Genomic DNA, 22,867 nt, shown 5'->3' on the forward strand with positions numbered 1-22,867 from the left:
CTTGATCGATCGTTGATTTCCATTATTTTGATTCAAATCGTCTCTCTCAAACCTGAATTCCTGTTCTTTCTCCTCTCTATCTCGACGTACTTTCGCATTGAATCTCACTTGGCATTTTTCGGCGAAACAACCATTTGACTATGACGATGGTCGTTCCTTTTTTGCTCTCTGCTTTAGAGAAAAATCGACTTTTCAATCTATATAGCAAGCCCTTATGTGAGTGAGAGACGGAGTGGAAAAACGACAAACAGTTTTATATGGCCCGACAAAGTCGGATGAAACTACATATGATGTTATAAGTATGTGCCCTTTCTTCACGGCAATCTTATAAACAAACACATATAGGGGGGACAATTAATTGAGAGGGCTAAAAGTGACTTTTAGCATTTTATTCTTTTAATATTATTTTTCACTTTTTATTGATATAATTTATGTGCAATTTGAGCAATAGGTTGATGCATATTTGTGAGTACTATACCATGCGTATAAATATTTGCATGAGCGGTGCCCATATCTCTTACTAATTGCAGTTTAGCCCTCAATTAAAACTAATCTTAGGGATATTTGTCATCTAACAATACACTAATTTAGCCTTTTCTTACCATGCAAATGTGTTATAGTAATTAATAATTAACATTTGGAACCTATGATTTAGGAGAAATTTATATGATTAGTGAATGGATTAATTTTAGGCTACATAAATATTCATCTAAGGTCTCCTTTAGGAATTATACAGATATAAGTACTTGATACATACACACATCTATGTATATATATTTTCTTGTGTATATATAAACACACACTATATATGTACATTGATGATCACTGTTCCTCGAGGCCTGCAACTTAGTTAGCAAATCTCTCGAAAGTGATCAAAAACCTTACATTACACGCTCCATTATTAACTCACTCTCTCTCTCTCTCTCTAGATAGACGCCTTTTCTTCTTCGCCGAATCTCTACTAATTGCTCCACGCATACCATGATTTTCATTTTTCTTTTAGAGATATATTAAATATAATTGTGTGCTAACATAATCATGCTGTCACCCTTGGTCATCTAGAGAGAGAGAGAGAGAGAGAGAGAGAGAGAGAGAGAGAGAGAGAGAGAGAGTTATGCATTCTAGTCCCTATTTGTTATTTCTAATTATTATTAGTAAGGATATAGTATATAATCATTTAATTATAGTAGAGTTTGAGCACAATTTACGTTTGCTTTTAGTGTCTAGATATTTTTTTTATGACAATTTCAGATTATAGTATTTGTAATTTAAGTTTATTAAGGGTGTGAATGAAACAAAAAATGCATGAAAGGACCGATTGTGGGCCCACCTTTAGTGGTTATCAGCGGCCCAATAAAATGCAAACTCTTTTGTTTTTGTTTCAAGGCCCATTCTTTTTATGCAATTACAGTATTACACAATATATATACATTATAATTATAATATATCTTAAAGGAGAATTACGACCACCCGAAAAATTATGATTACAGCCATCCCTCTGAATTATATATTGTCTTACAAAAAAATTCATCTTTCAGTGTATAAATTTGACATCGTAATACTATAATTATAGAAGGGTGGTTGTAATTATCCGAACATAATGAGTTTTTTCGTAATTTGACCTTATCTCAGGAGGTAACAGTAATTTGCTCTGTTTTATACGATAAACTTTATCATTCAAAACATGGAGTAAGTTCAAACTCACGATACTCCAATTTATACTTCTCTACTCATATCATTGTATAGTGCATTTCGAAACATTCATATACTACAATTGATTTCAAATAATTCATATACTATATAAATCATTCAACTAAATAAATTGCCCTTAATTGATGATCTATTTTTGCATTTATAACTTTGTCCCTACTAAGAATGGAATTTATAGTGAAAAGTACTTATATAATGGGCTATTTAATATGAATGTTAGGACTCTATTCCATAGTATTTAAAGCAATATAGTCACATGTCTAGTTAATTGATTTAGTCATCAAATTTATAGCAAAGTTCAATAGTTTTACATTAAATTTAATTATTTGTATATAATACAAAGTTTTTTAAAATTGAGTGTTTTTACAAGAGTGAGAACTATGTAATAACTAAATTAACCCTTTTTTCTCTAAAATGTCAATTATAATTTAAATCAAATAGTCCCCTTACAATTAGTATTAATTGCAAACATCCCTTTTATTAGTGTAGAGCTCAAATTTAATAATTCGTACTCATTTATTCCACCGATTTTCATTTAACATTAAATGTGGAAAAAAAGTCCGAAATCTCCATATAGTCCTTACACTCGATACATTTCATCGTCTAAAGTCTCGTTACACATATAATAACTATTCAGTACTCAATTTGCATATATTATATACACAATTTGCATATATTATATACAGTAGAACCTCACTAAATTAATGACCTTTAAATAATAATTTCTCTCTATCACAATTCAACGACAACATGACACATTTTTAATTTAATATTTCATTAAATTAATAGAATTTTAGTACTAACAATTGAATTAATTTATAGAGATTTAAGTATCGAGTAATAAATGAGAGGACACACGAAAACTTCCATGGACCTCCGTACTAGCGTATAAAAACTCTGACGCCCATTTTCTCAACGATCGTAAAAAGGCGCACCGTATTGAATTGAAAATCCACCTCAGCTCCACCCTCCACATCTCAGCCTGAGTGAAAGAGGAAAAAAAATTAAGAAACTCTCTGAATTTTTTTTTATTTTTTTCATGGAAGTTTTGGTGATTAATCGACGATTGCATCTACCTCGATCCATTTCCTGGTCGGAATAATTTTCCTATTTTTTCGCGTTTTCGTTCGAGTTAGGAGGTTGATTTTTTCGGGTTTTTTTTTTTTTTTTTTTTTTGGGTTCGAGAATCAGTCGATTTGGCGTTGCAATGCGAGCTGATTTTGGTTGAATTACTGAATTTTTGTCTGGGATTTAAGGTGGGAGAACCCTGAGTTTTTGAAATTTATCTCAGCTTCACCGGATATGCGAAAGGTAAACCCTACTCTTTATTGTTAACTCCGAGTTTCCGGTTCGTTTTATAAGGTTATGCGTTTGTTCTTCATCTCTACATCTTCACCGATTTTGCTTTACCGAGGTGTTTTGTTTTTTATATAAAAAATTGGTGGATTGAAATTGGACTATTTTGTGATTTTATGCTCAAGTTGGTTTTGGTTTTTTCGTTAATTACTTAATGGGAAAATTAGATGTCATTTTTATTAATTTAATTTATTTTGAATCCTTTTGTTATCCAAATAATAGAAAAAATAAATCTGTATGACCCTACATTATCGGTGGATTTGCATGTGAATATCTTATTGAGCATTGCCATGAAAATGGCTAGTAAGGGGTGAAGTTGATTGACCTGTCGACAAATGGCTAATTGATGAACTGATGTAATTTGTAATTGATTTTTGTGGAATTGAATGACTGCTAGGAGAAGAAGAAAGTGTAAATGGTAATTAAAGCTTAAGTAATGGAAACTTATGGTAAGGATTAGTAATCAATATGCTTTTGTCTTTTGGCCCGTGAATGGCGTGTCTTTTGTTTGACTGTTAACAACTTTTGCTTATGATGTTCGATGACGTCAATTCGACCTAGCAAGAAATTCGACCCAACATACCTAAACCGATTTATATACTACAAATATTACCTCAATTGTGTGAGTTACCTTGTCGGAGTTCGTTACCTCAGCTAGTCATTGACTCGTTGCCTTGTAAGACTTAATTTCCTTAGCCAGCAGTGTGCGTGTATCTCATCCGCAATATATACGAGATTTTCTGAATACAGCTGAAACCAGCATTAACTTCTCTAATGTATCCATTTTAACCTAGCGTTTTTCTACTTCTATCTTGGCCCACTCCTTAGTTTAATTCATACATGCAAATTTTCTTGTTATTGGAAAAAGGTCCTGTCACACTTAGTGAGAGATCTCTTTAACATTTTCCATTATAATTCTATTAGAAAATTAGTGAGTGGGCTCTTGGTGTTGCTGTATGAGTTCTTTGAATTAACATTAAAAAATGTATTGGTAGGCCTGTGGACGAAGTTGCTTTGAGAGGATTCTATAAATTGGTCACGCGCTTAAATGTGTAGTTAGTATTTGCATTGGTGGCCTTCCACTGATATACAAATGGATGTTTTTATATTTTTTTAAATGGTGTAATTTAGTGCTGTGGCTTTTGAGTTTGACAACATTTTGATTATGGGCTCTAAATTCCAAATATGTAAGAGAATGATTTGTAGATATATTTTCTATTCATGTGTAAGGAGAATGCTTTATGAATATACAAATGAAAAAAGAACTGTCGATATAACTAAGCAGTCTAAGTAGTTTATTTTACTCTTGATAGTCACAGAACTCAAGAGAAAGGGATTCCTCAAATGATTGCACCTTAAGATTTGTTTTTCCTCTCTGTATCTGATAGACTGATACATGTTTAACTACTGTCAATTGCTCTTAGACTTGATGGAAAAGTTTGTGTAATCTGATAATTTGGTTGGGTTTCTGCGTATTGGTTTGATCAAATATTATCTTATTTGTATTTAGTGAAGACCAGTATAGTAGTGGATCTTGTTTATTTATTTTTCTTCTCTGTACCACACTTTTTGTTTCTGATTTGAGCTTCACTGAGCTTTCTTGAGGAGAAACGATTATGCTTTTCATCTCTGTATTATGATTTTTATTTTGTATGTACCTAGAGCAGTTTAGTCTGTGCAGACATCAAGCACAATCCAAATTCTACCGACTTTTTGGTAATTTCTTTTGGGTTTGCTGATGAATGCAGATACTGATATGAATAGGGAAGAGTTGGGCAATATCATGACTGTCAGGACAAGACCAGCTGCTCTAGCTGTTGGAAGAAGTAATGGCCACTGGGATGATGATGGGCAATCTAGAATCGAGCCACACGCAGGTTTGGAGTTCGATTCAGCTGAAGAGGCGCAGGAGTTTTACAATTCATACGCAACACAAGTAGGTTTCAAAGTTAGAATCGGACAGCTGTACAGATCAAGAGTTGACGGGTCCGTGATTTCCCGGAGATTTGTGTGTTCAAAGGAGGGATTTCAGACAAACTCAAGAACTGGTTGTCCAGCTTTCATAAGAGTGCAAAAGGCCGATTCTGGGAAGTGGGCCATAGCCAATATAAAAAAAGAACACAATCATGAATTCGAAACCTCGGGAGAAATTTGTCCACCAAAGATACAGAGGAAAAGTTTCCCTACTCCAAGATCTTCGTCTGGTGGGGCCAGTCGAACAGGAATCAGAACTCACGACGATGATAGTCCATCTGGGGTCGTTGATATGAAGCGTCTCAAAAAGGAAGAGATGGATGGAATGATAGGTCCAATTGGTGAACCTTACAAAGGACTTGAATTCAATTCTGCCAACGAAGCGTACAAATTCTACTACGCGTACGCATCTAATATGGGTTTCAGGATTAGGATAGGTCAGTTGTTCCGTTCGAAGCACGACGGATCAATTACATCTCGGAGATTCGTGTGCTCCAAGGAAGGGCACCAGCACCCTTCGAGAGTTGGCTGTGGAGCGTATATGAGAATACAAAGGCAAGAATCGGGAAGGTGGGTGGTGGATCGTCTTCAGAAGGAGCACAGTCACGAAGTGGACGCTCGGGCAGACAATAGTAGAACTGTGACTGTGGCTTCAACGGGGTATAGAGAGGAGGGAAGCAGTGTCTTGGAGAATTTGGATTTAGTGGAAACGAATGGAGGCTTAAGCCTCGTCAAACGAGTTCGAGAAAGCAACATTAATGGTGACTGGTACAGTGTGCTGCTTGAGTACTTCCAGTCCAGGCAAGCAGAAGACACGGGATTCTTTTACGGAGTAGAAATGCGCGAGGGTAAAGGGATGAACATGTTTTGGGCGGATGCACGGTCTAGATTTTCGTGCACTCAGTTCGGAGATGCGATTGTGTTCGATACAACGTACAGGAGGGGTAGTTATCTGGTGCCGTTTGCTTCTTTTTTAGGGGTTAATCATCATCGTCAGCCTGTACTTCTTGGCTGTGCGCTGGTGGCCGATGAATCGGAGGCGTCGTTTACTTGGATATTTCAGGCATGGGTTAGGGCAATGTCGGGCCACCGCCCTGTGTCTATAATAGCCGATCAGGACAGGCCCATTCAAAACGCCATTGCTCAAGTTTTTCCGACGACACATCATCGGTTTTCCACCTGGCAGATTCTGGCTAAAGAACAGGAGAATTTGGGTGCATTGCTCTCCATGGATGCTGAGTTCAAATACGAGTACGAGACTTGCATTTTCCAGAGCCAAACAGCTAGCGAATTCGATTCTGCTTGGAATATGCTCATGAACAAATACAACTTGAGAGAGAATGTTTGGTTCAAGGAGATGTATAGAATGCGTAAAAGCTGGATACCCTTGCACATAAAAGGAACATTCTTTGCTGGCATACCTGTTGACGGAGGCTTAAAGTCGTATTTCAGTACACTTTTAACCGCCCAAACGCCTCTTAACGAATTTGTCGCACGATACGAAAAAGCTCTGGAACAGAGGCGCGAAGAGGAAAAAAAGGAGGATTTCAACTCTTTCAATTTGCAGGCAGTTCTGCACACAAAAGACCCTATAGAAGAGCAATGCAGAAGGCTCTACACAATCACAATGTTCAAGGTTTTCCAAAAGGAGCTTTTGGAGTGCTACAGTTACGTTGGAATAAAGATAAACGTCGAAGGAGCCATTAGTAGATACCTTGTGCAGAAATGTGGGAACGGTGACGAGAGAAATACGGTAGCTTTTAATGCGTCGAATCTGAATATAAGCTGCAGTTGTAAAATGTTCGAGTTCGAAGGTGTTCTTTGTAGGCACGCGCTGAAGGTGTTCCAGATAATGAACATAAGGGAGCTTCCGTCTCGATATATATTGCATCGGTGGAGCAAAAACGCTAAATACGGTATACTTAGAGATGCTGATTCGGGTGGTAGTGGTCAAGATTTTAAGGCGTTGATGCTTTGGAGTTTGAGAGAAGAGGCACAGAATTATATCGAAGCAGGCGCTGCTTCGTTGGAAAGGTACAAACTTGCCTTTGAAATCATGCAGGAGGGTAGAAGGAATCTGTGTTGGCAAAATTAGGACAATAATACCCCCATAAAAAAAGATTATTATATGTTTAGAGATGTAATTTTCCTTGTAATTTTTATTCTGATTCGAGGGCATACAAGTAATTTCTGTTTCAACCATGTAATTATAAACAGCATCACTTCACTTTTTTTTCTCTTTTTTTCTTCAACTGTATTAGAGAGAGCTGAGTGTTGGCTTCAATTGTAGTTGTTAGGGGTGCAAGTTGGAAAGGATTTTCCAATTTCCGCCGGTTCCGATCCGAAAAGTTCCGATTTTGGAACAACTTTTTTCATTCCGACTTCCGAAATTCCGGTTTCCGAAATTTTCCGATTTTTTTGGATTGGAATTGGAATTATATAAAATAAATTTGGAATTTCCGATTTCCGATCCGATTTAATTCCGAAATTAATTCCGAAAAATTCCGTTTTTTTTCCAAAAAATACACATATAAATAGTATATATTATATGACACTTATTTTCCGAAAAATACACCTATAAGTTTTGTTTTAGGATTTTGACATAATGAATTGTTGTTAGAAGTTTTATTGGATATTATGCTGTGTTTATTTTTATTTTATTTTTTTGAACTGAAATTTAGTAGTTATTAGTTTTACTTTTATCGACGTGGATGCTCTTATTTTCGAAAAATTATGAACATTTTAGAAAATTTCGGCTAAGTTTTGAAATTTTCAAGCTTATGTGATTTCCGATTTTTTTCCGAAATTCCGAAATTTCCGGGCCTTTTGGAATTGGAATGAATTTTTAGATTCCGAAAATTTTGGAATTGGAATAGGAATTGATTTTGTACTTCCAATTTTTTTTGGAAATTTTCCGAAAAGGCTAATTCCAATCCGATCCATCCGACTTTCACCCCTAGTAGTTGTTATGAAATGAAACTCGGCTCCGTTTGTAGTTGTTTTATCAGTTTAATATATCGATCACTGAGTTTGGCAGCAATTGTTCACGTGGGGAGGCCCGGCCTGGGTATGGGCGGCCCGGAATAATGAATTGAATAGTATTACTCTTAATAATAGAATACAACAATTTAATGAGTTATTTACTTGTAGCTAGAATAATTTGGTCAAAAGTAGATGTATCTTGGCAAAGTGGCAGCAAATATGAGGCCGACAAGGCAAGACGAAGAAACGATATTTGCAATTATCGTAGACGAGCCTGCTGATAACAATACTCGGTGAGAATCACAGTCGCCTCGAAATCCTCTAACAATCATTGCCTGCAAATTAAATAAATAGGCTCGTTACTTAGTAGCATTCTTTCTACTAAAATTATCGTTTTTAGCGAAGAAATTTGCACCACATAATACAGTTATAAAAATAAATTGACTCAAACCTGCGTAATTTGTGCGGCATGGGTATAAATATTTTTGAAGATCCGACGAATGTATGTGAAGAAAACTGCAACCAAGATTCAAACGTGTTTACGAATGAGTCACTTAATATGTTTTTGATTTTAATGGAATATATCCGATGCAAGAGAATATACCGTCAATCGTCTCGAGTGTGGTCAACTGCTGCCATTCTATTCTACGAGACACAATTCCAAGTGCCACATTTCGGACCTGTAATTATATAACCGAATATTTATCCCAAAAAATCTCACTCACTACACAAAATTGAATTTCCAAATTAAAAAAATAAAATAAAAAAATAGGTCACCTCATCAAACACGAGACTGATAAATCTCAACGACAGTAAAAGAGTGAGGATGACTTCAGAAACGGGCACACCAAATTTCGCCAAAGGAAGAATATACCATTGCAGAGCAAACGCAAGCTGCTCTGGCGTTGTGGTTGTTAGGCAAAGACTCGCACTTTGGAAAATCTTTTTTCGAGAAAAAAAAAATTAAAAAATTAAAAAATTAAATTCCAAAAAGTTAAACGTGCAATTTCAGACAAAGGGAGACTTACGGTGAAAGTTAAACAAGCTGCTGTAGTGGCGGCGGATAAGCCTTTTCTGGTGAGTTGTAACGGACCAAACTTCATTATTACATACTTATAACCTTCGAAAGACGAGGGTATATTTGGTAATAAGGTCACGGAAGATGGCGGGCTTCTAGAAGATAAAAGGGAAGGGGCACTATCGGTACTCAACCCCAATAAAACGAACAAGATACCACACAGCAAACTCACTCTTCCCAATTGATCCTACAACAATATTCGACACTCAAAGATAAGCCAACTTTTTTTTTTCTCTTCCTGCATAAACAAAAGTACAATTACTACATAATAAATGTCTTGAACAAGAAATGCATGCGCTACGTGTTCGTTTAATCAAGAACGGATAATTGTATATACGTATCCGATTTTTGCTGGTTATAAATTACAAATTACCTTCCAAACCTCGGTAGGCTGAACCCAGACGGACAATAAGGCTAGATACATAACAACTCCCAAACGCATCGCCATGTCCGATTTTGCTGGTATTATTACCAATGCTAGCAGCCATGCCTGCATTTTCGAGTTATTAAGATTATTACATAATTATCATATCTATATGGGGCATTCAAAGGACTAACTTCATCTCTTAGTTGTAACTATAGTAGAACCTCGATAAATTAATAAACTCGACTAATTAATAATTTCTTCCGGTCCCGGCTCCCGGCTCGGTAGAAATGTACTAAAAATTATTAGTTCGATCGCTAAATTAATATAATTTTTTTAGTCCCAACTGTATTAATTTAACTCTATTTAACTATTGACTATCATCAATTGAATTTATAGAAACAACCAAACAGGGGATAAGATAATCACAATTGAAAAAAACCCTAAATAACAATACAATCAAGAAAAAAGACAGAACTTTGTACATTGATTCCATCAAACTCAAATTCATGAAAGGAAAAAATTGAAGAAAGTGAAAATTACCATCTTGATTCTGGGATCGACACGGTGCAGGAAAGTGGTGGGGGAAGAAATGTACTGAGCGATTGGGCTGGACGTTGCACCGGAGATTGCTCCGAATACTTTCTCGGCGGCGAAAAGATTTCTGGGCATCCATTTTTCCCAGTTCTTATTGCTCCCAACGCCGTTGTTAGTGTCCGATGTGCATTTAATTTGACGATTGAGGTTTATGGAGTGGTGGCGCTGCAAAATTGGGTGAGGGTTTCTCAAGGAGGGGAATAATGGGAGAGATGGGAATTTCACCACCATTGCTTTTGGGTGCGCGGTGAGGAGCTGCGGGAACATCGGTGGTTCGCGGTGGTGGGCCGGTGGCGCTGGGCTGAGGAAAGTAGCTGAGGTCTCTGTTTCAGTATGTATACCTTTTTTTTTGGTAATTTGCTAAACACTCCTCCAGTATAATTTTCTTTCAAATAAGGACAATCCACATTTTACATTTTGCTAATAGTCCACAAGCATTTTAGTATTCATGATTGGACCAAACTACCCCTAGCGTTGTATGTTGCAAGCACCTTTTTATCTCCCCAATCGTGTCGATCAAAACAACCGCCCTTTCTCTTCTCTCTCCTCTCTTAGAAACCAACATCGAACAACGTTCAATTTTTTTTCTGCATTGGACCAAAATACCCCTAGCATTGTTTGCTTTATATTATTGTGATGATTGCTACGAAAGTTGTGCTTAGAAGAAAAGTAAGTCGTTCGAAACGTAGTTTTAGTGTCGATTGTGTTTCTTGTTAAAAAAATTGGCCGATTTTTCAAGACTTAGTTCTAATGTCGCCATAATCTGTGTTTATTTGACAACTGTTGCTCCGAGAGCTTCCATTGTTTCGAAAAACGGCTTTATAAAATATTTTTTTGTTTCAACGACGTCCTCACGCAAAGCTAAAGGGAATAAAGCTGCTGACAAAGAAGGTAAAAATGAAAGGTGATGTTTAATTGTTTATTACCAAAGTAAGGTGATGAAAAAATGGACAAGCCTTTTTAGTTCTCTTACACACAGAAAAATGAACAAACTTCAAACTGAAAAAACTGTCTGAATGAACAATCAAGAATGCCAAATTCAAACAACATTATGTTGAACTTCTTCTTCTTTTTTTGCTTTTTAGTCCCTTTATTTACAAAGAACTCTCAAAAGGGACCTCATACAAAAAAAACAGAACAAGATTCGGCGAGCTAGAGCTCCGGCTTAAAGCGGTGGGTCCCACAAGAGCGTAGTTTCGGCAAGTAACGCAGTCACTACATATGGATCCATGTTTGAAGCTGGCCTTCTATCTTCCAAATAACCTTTTTAACCAATCAAAAACAAACAAATTATCACCTTTTTTTAAATATTTTTTCTAAATAATATTCGTCGCTTACGAATCATTGAATTTTCCGAAAAATATACGAAATTTTTGATTTTTCAGAAATAAGTGTCTGCATACCTTTTCCCTCCTTCTCAGTATCACGTCCAACACGGATCGAGCATCCACGGTTAGCAACTCCCTGCAGAATTATTTATTTTTATTATTACATAAATAGAAATAATTCAAGAAAATAATTTTATTTTTATTTTTTTATGATTTTTTTTTTGTGTAAGAACATACGTACCCATGAGAACTGGTCGATGCTGGCAGTTTCGTGCTTTCCTGTTAACCGTCTCTCGTTTCCTTCTCCATAAGCACTGATGTGCTCTTTGTGACGAAGCGAAAGGTTATGTATCGCTTTCTTTATCACTTCGAAACCACCTTCTTCTCTCATACTTTTCGTACTGAAAAATCGATAAAAAAAAATAAAAATAAAAATTATTACATTAAACTCAGAATATCTTCCAACTCTGATAATGTAATAATGTACCTGTAATTGGTGTGACATCCTGCACCATTCCAATCACCCTATATATATTTCAAAAAATAAAAAGATTATATTAAATTTTCATGCTTTTCATATATCTAAATCTAAATCTAAATGCAATATTTAACAATGTACCTCGATTGGTTTTGGATCGAGCGAGAGTACGACTCCAGCTTGTTCCGTAATTCTCTGTCATGCATAGTTTACATAAATCAAGAAACCGATAAAACTCGATTCTTTTTTTTTTTTTTTTACTTTTATCTCCACTTAGAAAAATTAACCGCCTATACCTCAAGAAGGTATCTTGCGCACCAAATGTGATCTCCAGCTTCGATTCCAACGCTAGGACCTACTTGAAATTCCCACTTCACGAACAAAAAAAAAATTAAATCTTTTTTTTTACATTAATATAGGTCTATATATATATTTATCGGGAAAAAAAGGTACCTGCCCCGGCATAACCTCGCCATTAGTACCACTAATGTTGATTCCAGCATATAAACAAGCCTTGTAATGAGCATCCGATATATCGCGTCCAAATGACTTATCTGCCCCCGCAGCACAATAGTAAGGTCCCTACAAGAATTCATCAAATAATCGAGTGATTATTAACCGTCGGATCAATATATGATAGCTAATTAAGTCAGAAATTAATGTGTATTGTGACGGTACCTGTGGGCCAGGGTAGCCTCCAACAGGCCAACCCAAAGGCCATTTCACATTGGTTTGTAGTAAGGTGTACTCTTGCTCAATCCCATACCTAATTCAAGATTGAATTTTTATTTTCGTTTTTTTTTTGTCACGAAAGTAAACAAGTGTTATCACTACCGTAAAGAAAATATCGAGCTTTTTGGAATTGGATTTCAAGACTAGGGATTTTTTTACCATGGAATTTCTGCAGCAACCTTCGGGTCACTGAAGACCTGAGCAGCTTTGTATCGCTTGTTCGTCGGAATTGGCTCGCCAGCTGGCGTGTACGTATCGCATATGACCTGTTTTTAGAACCATGCAAGTACATTTGTAATCAAGTTTTATATTCACGTATGTTACAGCACGAAAAATTTAAAAAAATCAACTCACCAAGATGTTATTGCCACCACGAAATGGATCCTTGAAAATTGCTTGGGGGCTATATTATATATAGAGTTTAGATTGAAATACAATTACATTTCGAAAAAGAAGAATAAAAAGGGTAAAATGGGAAGAAAAAAAAAACTCGGGAATAGTCGTACTATAGGATAACTTCACTGTCTTCTCCAGGGGCCTGTCCTGTACTCGAACCATCATAGTTCCACTTGGGAAGTTCGGACGGGTGTTCAACCGGTTTCGATAATGTCTAAAAAACATCACAAAACAACGTAAATCAAATCAAATCAGCACATAAAACCCGTCTCATATTTGCACGAAAATACAAAAAATAATCGTTGATTTCGTACCCTCGATTTGCTACGAACATCAATCCCGGTTCCTCCAATCCTGTCACAAATGCATCAAACACTAAAGTTTCTCTACGTAACATGAAAAACGAAAAAATGTTAAAAAACTAATAAATAAATAAATAAATCGTACCAAATGTATTCGGCGATGATCTTGTCAGTGTACGGAGTTACGTCCAAGTTCAGCAACTGTTCCATACGGTTGATAGTTCCGTCTTCGGACTTAACAGCGAAAACGCGAAACTTGGCGGAGGTTTTAACCGAACCTTTCTTGTTTTGTTTCATAACGAGAGAGCTCCACATTTTCGAGTTCAATGCGCTTGCATCAGTCGAGTTTTTTCCGATTCTCATCTGCCATTGTGCAGAAGGAGCCAATATTTGCGCCATTTCTCACCTCTCCCTGCGTATGAAAATTTCATCATCCAAGAATTAAATACATATATTAATATGCAGATCAATCCTTTTTCACACAATATTTGAATTACAGATTTCTTGATTCTTCATCAAGTCGACTTTTTTTTTTCTACCGCAACTTTTTTCCCCACACAAGAAGATTACCAAAAGTGTCAAAATGCTGCTTTAGGCCTTGTTTGGTTGGGGAGATTAGTCATGATTAACTAAACACTTGGACTTTGTTTGATGTTTGGTATCCCAATAACTTATCGGGTCGACCCACCCGTAAATATTATGTTATCATGCATTATCTTGCTTTCTAGGCATGTTTTTAACGACACGTAAAATTGGGTTTCGAGTAATGACTGAAGAATCACAGAAACATAGTTGCACACAAGGAAACAAACAACCTTAAAACCCTATCTCTACTCAATTTGATGGAAATGTGTGAAAGATCAAGAAAATACATTGAGGAAAAAGCAATGCATTTAAGTTGAAATGGGGACAACAAACAACCTCAAAACACATGTCTCTACTTTTTCTTGAAACAAATGTACTATTTTTTTTTTACAACTTCTTATTTAACTTAAAATGTAGTAAAGCTTTAAAAAACATACCTAACAAATGCAGCAGAATGGCTTCAGTAGAGAAAAATGTCCACTGGCTGAAATGGTTTTAAGAGTGACTAATAAATAAATAAATAAAGTTGGGAGAGAGATAGAGAGAGAGAGAGAGAGAGAGAGAGAGAGAGAGAGAGAGAAGGAGAGAGAGAGGATAGGGGTTTTGTGTTATTTTGTGGAGGAAAATAGGTTTTGCTCTGTTTGAGGTCACCAACAAACTTACCGATTTAGATAAGGCTTTCTTCATATCTCTCTCTCTCTCTCTCTCTCTCTCTCTCTCTCTCTCTCCTCCATGTGCTACAGCACTGTATTAAACCGTCCAATATGATGATTGCATCATTGCTAAATGCAATATTTGTTTAATGTTCGTACATTTAACCACTCCCATTTCAAAATCTTGAAAAAAAAAAGTGTACTTTGGCTAATTCAAATTTGCCACCATTTTCTTGATAATATCTGCAATTTCTAGACCATAAAAAAAAAAACAACATTTTTTTCTTTCTTCCATGTGGGACTAATCTGCAAATTTGGGGAACCATTATATAACAAGTTGTGATTGATGATCATATTTTCTTGATTATTCACTTAGTACTACTAGATTTTGACTCTATAATCCACAATGTTTTCAACAAACATACATCTCATTAATTGCATGAGAGTACATGTGCTTGTGGGTTCTTTTATTAATATATAAATAAATAAAATTAGCAACATAAAATATGATATATTGGTTGAATTATTCCAAGGGATAATAAGTTTGATATGGCTAGTTGAAATGATTTTATACATTTTTTTTATAATAGTTTACTTTCTAGTTGACCATTCAATTATCCCAAAAGGTACTTCAAGAAACCATGCATCGGTTTCGTTGACATTCGGTGCTCGTTTGGCTAAACTTATTCATAGTTGATAAGCTCTAATGTTTGATTAATTATTTAAAGAATTGATAAGTTGTTACATTTAATTTTTATAATTAATTTTTATAATGTTTAATAATAAGCTTATAAACTATTTTTATTCATTATAAAAAATAAAATAAAAAGGTGGAGTAAACGTATTTAAAAAAATCTTAAAAACGTTTCAATAACTTTTTTTTTATAACCAAATTACCAAACAATTGAAAAAGCTTATAAGCTCTAACACAACTTATACGGTCTTTTTAACTTTTTATAAACTTAATCAAACATTCTCCTAATCAATCCAAAATGATTAATCATGTGAAACAAAACAAAAATATTTTAAATTCTTAAATCCAAATTGGTTTTAACTTTTAATAATAATAATGTAGACATAAAATTGTTCTTTATAATCATTTATTACCAAGCAAAAAGGGAAAAAAAAAAAATACTATTGTGAACCGAACGCACGTGCCAATGAACACGGCCCCGGTCCAAGCTTGGCACGTGAGAGACAACAAAGACTTCCGTTGACTTTCAACAAAACATAATTATTTACTTACAAAATTATTTTTTTATTATTATTTTAATTAATTTCAAATAACGGAAACCCAGATGCGGTGTACAACTGTAAATTGTAAGAAAGAGAAAAAGGAAAGAAATAAGCAAACGAGGGCCGATTTCCATTTCGGTTCTCTCTCTCTTTCTCTCTCTACATTTTCTCTCTCTTCATCTTCCCCAAAACACTGCTCTGCTTCTTTTCTACACTTTATATTCATCTTACCCGCAACATATACTTTTGCTTTCTTGTTGCTTGAATCTTCATCTACTCCGTTTTAATTTCAGAGAAAAAAAGGAAATTCGGATTAAGAAGTCGAGGAAGAATTTACAGTTTTGGTGAGAGAGAATTGAGGGGGGCGGGGGGCAATTTAATTTATCAAGGGGGCGAAGGAAAGAAAGATCTTCAATTAGTTGAATCTGTTGATGGAACAGCTTATCAACTTCATTATAAGGCCGCCCAGGTGAGAAACCATTGTTTCTTCGACTTTTTGTTTATTGCGTATGCATGTATTTCCATTTCGATGTAGTTTAGGGTTAATTTGGGGTTTGAGGGTTTAGGTTTTGCGTTCAATTTAATGAAAATTTTATGCTATTATTTCTTCGTGGGTTTTTTCCTTTTCCTAATTGATTTGGGATTCTGATTTAGGTTACTTGAATTCTTCTTTTCTCTTTATTTGATACTTTTATTTCGGGATTTTGATGTAAATAACTTTTTTTGATTTTTTTAGTATTTAGGTTGCATTAGATGATTGTTAGAAAATATCGAAATCTCTGACTATGTTAGTACGTTAGACGAAACTTGAACCCGAAGTTACGTGATAGTGACATAGGTTGTTGCTCTTCTAAGATAGTTCTCTTCGTTTTTTTGCCTGGAGTGGTTGGCAGGCTAACTGAAGAACGAAGAAAGAAGTATTAGCCACCAATTTTAGTTCATTTTTATTTACTAAGTAGTCAGGCACAATGACAAAATATGTCGGTATTGTTTTCTTTATTAGGGTTGTTACAACTACGGCTAAACTAGGAAAGAACAAAAACATGAATCTCGGGATACGGTATTGTTTTCTTTATTAGGGTTACAACTATGGCTAAACTAGGGAAGAACAAAATTATGAATCTGGGGATACGAAATTCTATGAAAGCAGGGACAGAATATCTACTATATCTCTTATTGGTTCGGTTGGTATGCACAACTCTGTTTTCGTGTATTTATGCTCATCGTGAATCGGAACCATGTACAATTATTGTATCTGCTATGGCCATACTTGTCTAACACTGCCTTGCTTTGTGTCCCAAGTTCGGACGGACAAAAATGCATGTCATCATTGTTAATATCAAATTATCAATCATACATATCCAACTTACTTATATTCTTGGATTGCAGAGCTGAGTATAATCCAAAAAATGATTTGTTAGATCAAGAATTTATGCTGAAAAGCAGGTGGTACCAGAGGAAAGATTTGGAGGTAAAATCTCTCTCTCTCTCTCTCTCTCTCTCTCTCTCTCTCTCTCTCTCTCTCTCTCTCTCTCTCTCTCTCTCTCTCTCTCTCTCTCTCTCTCTCTCTCTCTCTCTCTCTCTCTCTCTCTCTCTCTCTCTCTCTCTCTCTCTCTCTCTCTCTCTCTCTCTCTCTCTCTCTCTCTCTCTCTCTCTCTCTCTCTCTCTCTCTCTCTCTCTCTCTCTCTCTCTCTCTCTCTCTCTCTCTCTCTCTCTCTCTCTCTCTCTCTCTCTCTCTCTCTCTCTCTCTCTCTCTCTCTCTCTCTCTCTCTCTCTCTCTCTCTCTCTCTCTCTCTCTCTCTCTCTCTCTCTCTCTCTCTCTCTCTCTCTCTCTCTCTCTCTCTCTCTCTCTCTCTCTCTCTCTCTCTCTCTCTCTCTCTCTCTCTCTCTCTCTCTCTCTCTCTCTCTCTCTCTCTCTCTCTCTCTCTCTCTCTCTCTCTCTCTCTCTCTCTCTCTCTCTCTCTCTCTCTCTCTCTCTCTCTCTCTCTCTCTCTCTCTCTCTCTCTCTCTCTCTCTCTCTCTCTCTCTCTCTCTCTCTCTCTCTCTCTCTCTCTCTCTCTCTCTCTCTCTCTCTCTCTCTCTCTCTCTCTCTCTCTCTCTCTCTCTCTCTCTCTCTCTCTCTCTCTCTCTCTCTCTCTCTCTCTCTCTCTCTCTCTCTCTCTCTCTCTCTCTCTCTCTCTCTCTCTCTCTCTCTCTCTCTCTCTCTCTCTCTCTCTCTCTCTCTCTCTCTCTCTCTCTCTCTCTCTCTCTCTCTCTCTCTCTCTCTCTCTCTCTCTCTCTCTCTCTCTCTCTCTCTCTCTCTCTCTCTCTCTCTCTCTCTCTCTCCCTCTCCCTCCCTCTCGTTACAGAGGAGGCATTATTCAAGATTCGTACATGTCCGTTTATTGTTTTTCTTGATCTGAAAATAGATACACATGAGGCCATGTTTTTTTTTTCTTTTTCCTTATAATTCCAACACCGTGATAGTAATAATAATTCTCATTTTATTTCTAGAATTAAATATCTACATCTATTTGATTCTCATTTGCACTCTTGAGGAAAATTTTGTCAAGATATGTATATTAGGAAAAAATAAACACTTGTCCTTGGTAGCCCAAAGAATAAATGTTGACGCTCGAACCTACAATGACGAAGTATTTTGTTATATTTTTTTGGGATTATACTTACAAGAAGTTATCTTTACGAATACATGATTTTATCATTATGCAGATTGTAAATGTTAGAGGAGATACTCTCCAATGCAGCCACTACGTTCCTATTATCTGTCCCGATGGAAATCCACTGCCCTGTGTGATCTATTGCCATGGAAACAGGTTAGTAATTCTCATCTGTTGAAAACACTTTGATGGTTGTAAAATGGCGTAATGGCAACAAAAAGATTTGATGGTTGCTTTTATTGTCCATTGATTATAGAAGCACGGAAGTGAAAGGAATAATTCGTAAATCTAAGAACGATAGTTGTCAATGATAACTTTAATATCATGTATCAGTCTATCGGTTTAAGTTCCACAACAATGTCAGATTGTAACCACTGGTTTTCGTAAATGTCTTTTGAATTTTGCAGAACTTTTAGTTGTGTATTAAGTAGATTTTTCCTTTGTCATCTACTATTGACTAATTTAACTCGTTTGTGTTGATCTCTTTATCAGTGGTTGTCGAACAGATGCTAGTGAAGCTGCTATTATATTGTTGCCATCAAATATAACTGTTTTCACTCTCGATTTCTCCGGTTCGGGACTTTCTGGAGGAGAGCATGTTACCTTGGGCTGGAATGAAGTAAGTGACATACTAGCTCGTTTTAAGAACAATGCTACTGTTGACATCACATATAGCAATCTTTTTTTGTTTTTGTGATGAAATTTGGTGCTGGTTTTGCAGAAGGACGATCTAAAAGCTGTGGTTGATTATCTACGGGAAGATGGGAATGTTTCTTTGATTGGTTTATGGGGCCGCTCTATGGGTGCTGTTACTAGGTAGGTCGGTTTATTTATTCTTTACTTGGTTAAATGCGTTAGGATAGCAAGTGTCACTTAGATTTAATAAGTTCGTATTATTCTTCATAAGTTTCAGTTATGAAGATCAATTGCTTGTCTTTGATTCATTTTTCAGCATTTTTGCATACAATCTCTCTCGCTCTCTCTCTCTCTCTCTCTCTCTCTCTCTCTCTCTCTCTCTCTCTCTCTCTCTCTCTCTCTCTCTCTCTCTCTCTCTCTCTCTCTCTCTCTCTCTCTCTCTCTCTCTCTCTCTCTCTCTCTCTCTCTCTCTCTCTCTCTCTCTCTCTCTCTCTCTCTCACACACACACACACACACACACACACACACACACACCCACACACCCACACACCCACACACACACACACACCCACACACCCACCCACACACCCACACACCCACACATGCGCGCGCGCACAAACTCTCGTAAACAGAGTTTGACGGTTGTGTTTATTTCAGCTTGATGTATGGAGCTGAAGATCCTTCCATAGCAGGAATGGTTTTGGACAGCCCCTTCTCTGATTTGGTTGACTTAATGATGGAATTAGTCGATACTTACAAAGTCAGGCTACCTAAATTCACTGTAAGTTCACAAATTTTTCATACAAAGATTCAAGTTATTATATATAATTTTTTTTTTTTTACTTCATTCACCTTTGGCATGCTCGATTTTTGTTTAGTGTTTGTTCCCTTTTTCTGTAGGTTAAGTTTGCAATCCAATTTATGCGGAGAGCAATTCAAAAAAAGGCAAAATTTGACATTACGGACCTCAACACTATAAAGGTATTATTTTGAATCTAGTTTGTGTTTACTATTTCCGCTTATTAATTAGGAATGTTGTCAACCCGGAGAAAAGAAATCTTTATATGATTGAAGCTGTAAGATTAATTATTCTTATGAACAACATTACTTGTAAGAATAATTATTCCTATTACAGATTGTAGACCGATTCTTCTTATTACAGATTGTGGACCGATTCTTCTTTTACCTTTGGAATTTGAATTTATCCACGCATTATTTTATTAATATTAGTTCCAATCTTATATTTTCAGGTTGCAAAGTCGTGCTTCGTACCAGTTCTTTTCGGTCATGCCATTGATGACGATTTCATACAACCCCATCACTCAGATCGTATATTTGATGCTTACGTGGTATTTGTTCACCTTTTTTTTTTTTTTTTGTTTCTTTTCGTTTTTTCTGTCTCTAAATTTTTATTGGGATAATTTGCTTGTTGAATATATTACTGATGTTTTGATTCTGCAAGTGTAGGGGGACAAGAATATAATTAAATTCGAGGGTGACCACAATTCTCCCCGGCCCGAATTTTATTTCGATTCTATAAGTATTTTTTTCAACAATGTATTACAACCCCCGGTGAATGAAGTAGGGAGTACATATTTTGACTTGACTAATCAGTATTTTTCCAAGGTAAAAAATTGCTCGACGTTTATTTGTTTTCTACTAGCTAGATCTCTGGTTTCAATACATGTCGTATAATCATCTCTGCAAACTCTCAGGATAATTGGAGTACCATACATGATCTCGATTATTCTGATGAATTATTGGGACCTGCACATGCTGGTATGTGTTGTCTATTTGTTTTTCGATTTTGGGTCCTAATATTTTGTAAAGACCTGTAATAGTTTATTTCTGCTCGAACTCAGATCCAGCAACTAGTAGCAACGATGATGCCATTAATTTACTTCGTTCGAAAAGACCTATGAGTTCCATAGTGGTAATATTTAAGTTTATTTAACATGATAAATTGTTTTTTTTTTTTTTTATTTCACGATATTCGAAGTAGTTAACATCATAATATTTTTAGCTTTTTATCATAATTTCACCAATTTAATTGCTTCAACTCTGTCCGATGATCGTAACTGAATTTCATTTTCCAGGTTCCTTCAGATATTTCATCCAAAGATAAGCAACCCGATGCCCAGGTATCGTTTTTCCACAAATTTTTGCATTAAATCTTCGGTGCATTTCATTACCTTTAAAATGCCTAAAGTGTATAAATCGAATAGGGCAACGTGGATAGGTTAATAATAACGATTGTAAGGCACTTTGGATGATGATAATTAAATAATAAAGAAAACTTAAATCAACTGCAAAAGAAACATGTCACTGCTTTAACCCCTTTGTTTTATCGATCCGATTTTTTTTTTTTTTTTTCTTATATATATTTTTAATCCTATGATGCAGGTGGAGAGTAGGGGTTTGGATTCTCAGGCATCATCTTCTAATATGATAAGCTTTGAACTATCGAGCACCAGTCCGCGCGGTTCTCTGCCTGCATCAATAGACGATGATGAATATGTCGAATACTCACTCGACACTTTGGCCGATTTCCCAACCAATGTCGAAGAAGAAGAAAGGGCAAGTTTTATATATATATATATATATATATATATATATATATATATATATATATATATATATATATATATAATTTTATATATACATATAGATGTATGCTGACAATTTTTAGCTGTGATATGAATTTTTCAGATGCTCATGGTAGCTGTGCTGGAGTCACTAAAAGACATGGATGTGGGACCCCCTCGAGTCGAAGAATCATCGAAAGATTCTTTATCTACTCAAACCGATTCCATTAAAACCGAGCAAGTTTCCACCTCAGCAACCGATTGTGATAAACTGGAATCACAAACCCCACTTCCAAATCCCGATATTCTTGACAAAAATCATCCAAACGAGCCCTTAATTGAAATAAAGAACATAACAACCAAAGACACTGCTCCGTCTCGGAAAGAGGAAGAAAAAGCAAGAGAGGTGACATCATCATATAGTGATGCACCGTTGGCCAATGGGAGTTCTTCAGAAGCTGACATGGCAGATCGTACGAAGGTAACTTTGGAAGTCGAGAAAACACCGACGAATAATATCATGGATGGTTTATTACGGCGTTGGGATCTCAATTTCTTTCGTAACAGATGATTTATTTATTATATGACATTGTTTAAAAAAAGAAAAGGAAAGAATTGAATATGTTTGGAAAGTGTATTAAGTGGTGTGGATAATAGTGTTTGTGAAATAGTTTGGGAGTGGATGAAAATATGATACAAGAACAGAGAAATATGTAGAGAATGCTCTCCAAATGATAGTTTTCTTTTTCTTTCTTTTCTTATTTTATTTTTATTTTTATTTATGTAGACAAAATTTATTAAAAATCGCTAGCAGAAATGTCAATATTCTTTTTAGAATAATATTTTATAGCGCCAAAAAGTATATAGTCGATAAATCGGTAATCTCGAAAAATATTTGACTAATGTTTAATTTGAATCGTCAACCTAAATTACAAAAAATCAAAAAATGTCATTTATCCACAAGTAGTGTAGAAAATAGTTTATCTAAATGTATTTCACCAATTTTTGAATTATCTCGAAAAACTCAAAAAATGTATACTATAGCTCGCGTTTTTTAGTAAAAACCGCTGAAATTTCAAAAAAGCAAATAAATATTTTTTTACCACTAAAATATATAGTATAAACAATATTTATCAATAAGTAGTCAATGAATGGATCATCTAAACAAGGTGTCACCAATATTTGAATCATCAAGTAAAATTACAAAAAGTCGTACA

At 35.7% G+C, this 22,867-nt stretch overlaps 4 protein-coding genes across 4 annotated transcripts; 2 read left to right on the forward strand and 2 right to left on the reverse strand.

Annotated features, from left to right (window-relative positions):
- The first annotated feature begins 2,542 nt into the window (after positions 1-2,542).
- Positions 2,543-8,080, forward strand: LOC105961488 (protein FAR1-RELATED SEQUENCE 7). The gene is made up of 3 exons (XM_088812879.1): positions 2,543-3,021; positions 4,815-7,326; positions 8,001-8,080. Exon 2 carries the CDS (start codon positions 4,823-4,825, stop codon positions 7,133-7,135), a length of 2,313 nt encoding a protein of 770 aa, XP_088669005.1. The 5' UTR covers positions 2,543-3,021; positions 4,815-4,822; the 3' UTR covers positions 7,136-7,326; positions 8,001-8,080.
- Positions 8,081-10,475, reverse strand: ABCI12 (cobalt ion transmembrane transporter). Its single transcript, XM_012985735.2, has 7 exons — positions 10,008-10,475; positions 9,474-9,590; positions 9,051-9,287; positions 8,800-8,964; positions 8,627-8,702; positions 8,474-8,538; positions 8,081-8,357 (listed from the first exon to the last, which is right to left on the reverse strand). Exons 1-7 carry the CDS (start codon positions 10,326-10,328, stop codon positions 8,205-8,207), a joined length of 1,134 nt encoding a protein of 377 aa, XP_012841189.2. The 5' UTR covers positions 10,329-10,475; the 3' UTR covers positions 8,081-8,204.
- A 478-nt stretch (positions 10,476-10,953) lies between these two features.
- On the reverse strand, positions 10,954-14,431 carry LOC105961498 (glutamine synthetase, chloroplastic). The gene is made up of 14 exons (XM_012985730.2): positions 14,320-14,431; positions 13,443-13,709; positions 13,310-13,349; positions 13,106-13,209; positions 12,954-13,002; positions 12,759-12,865; positions 12,546-12,633; positions 12,321-12,449; positions 12,164-12,238; positions 12,009-12,062; positions 11,877-11,914; positions 11,631-11,790; positions 11,465-11,525; positions 10,954-11,324 (listed from the first exon to the last, which is right to left on the reverse strand). Exons 2-14 carry the CDS (start codon positions 13,694-13,696, stop codon positions 11,227-11,229), a joined length of 1,257 nt encoding a protein of 418 aa, XP_012841184.2. The 5' UTR covers positions 13,697-13,709; positions 14,320-14,431; the 3' UTR covers positions 10,954-11,226.
- A 1,370-nt stretch (positions 14,432-15,801) lies between these two features.
- Positions 15,802-22,406, forward strand: LOC105961513 (alpha/beta-Hydrolases superfamily protein). The gene is made up of 14 exons (XM_012985744.2): positions 15,802-16,240; positions 17,161-17,242; positions 18,481-18,584; positions 18,921-19,047; positions 19,150-19,244; positions 19,723-19,846; positions 19,966-20,046; positions 20,316-20,414; positions 20,533-20,691; positions 20,781-20,844; positions 20,928-20,998; positions 21,162-21,206; positions 21,469-21,642; positions 21,775-22,406. Exons 1-14 carry the CDS (start codon positions 16,203-16,205, stop codon positions 22,219-22,221), a joined length of 1,710 nt encoding a protein of 569 aa, XP_012841198.2. The 5' UTR covers positions 15,802-16,202; the 3' UTR covers positions 22,222-22,406.
- The last annotated feature ends 461 nt before the right edge of the window (positions 22,407-22,867 follow it).

The sequence above is a fragment of the Erythranthe guttata genome, chromosome 14, assembly GCF_056151865.1.
Source record: "Erythranthe guttata isolate IM_541 chromosome 14, IM_541, whole genome shotgun sequence".
Classification (NCBI taxonomy): domain Eukaryota; kingdom Viridiplantae; phylum Streptophyta; class Magnoliopsida; order Lamiales; family Phrymaceae; genus Erythranthe; species Erythranthe guttata.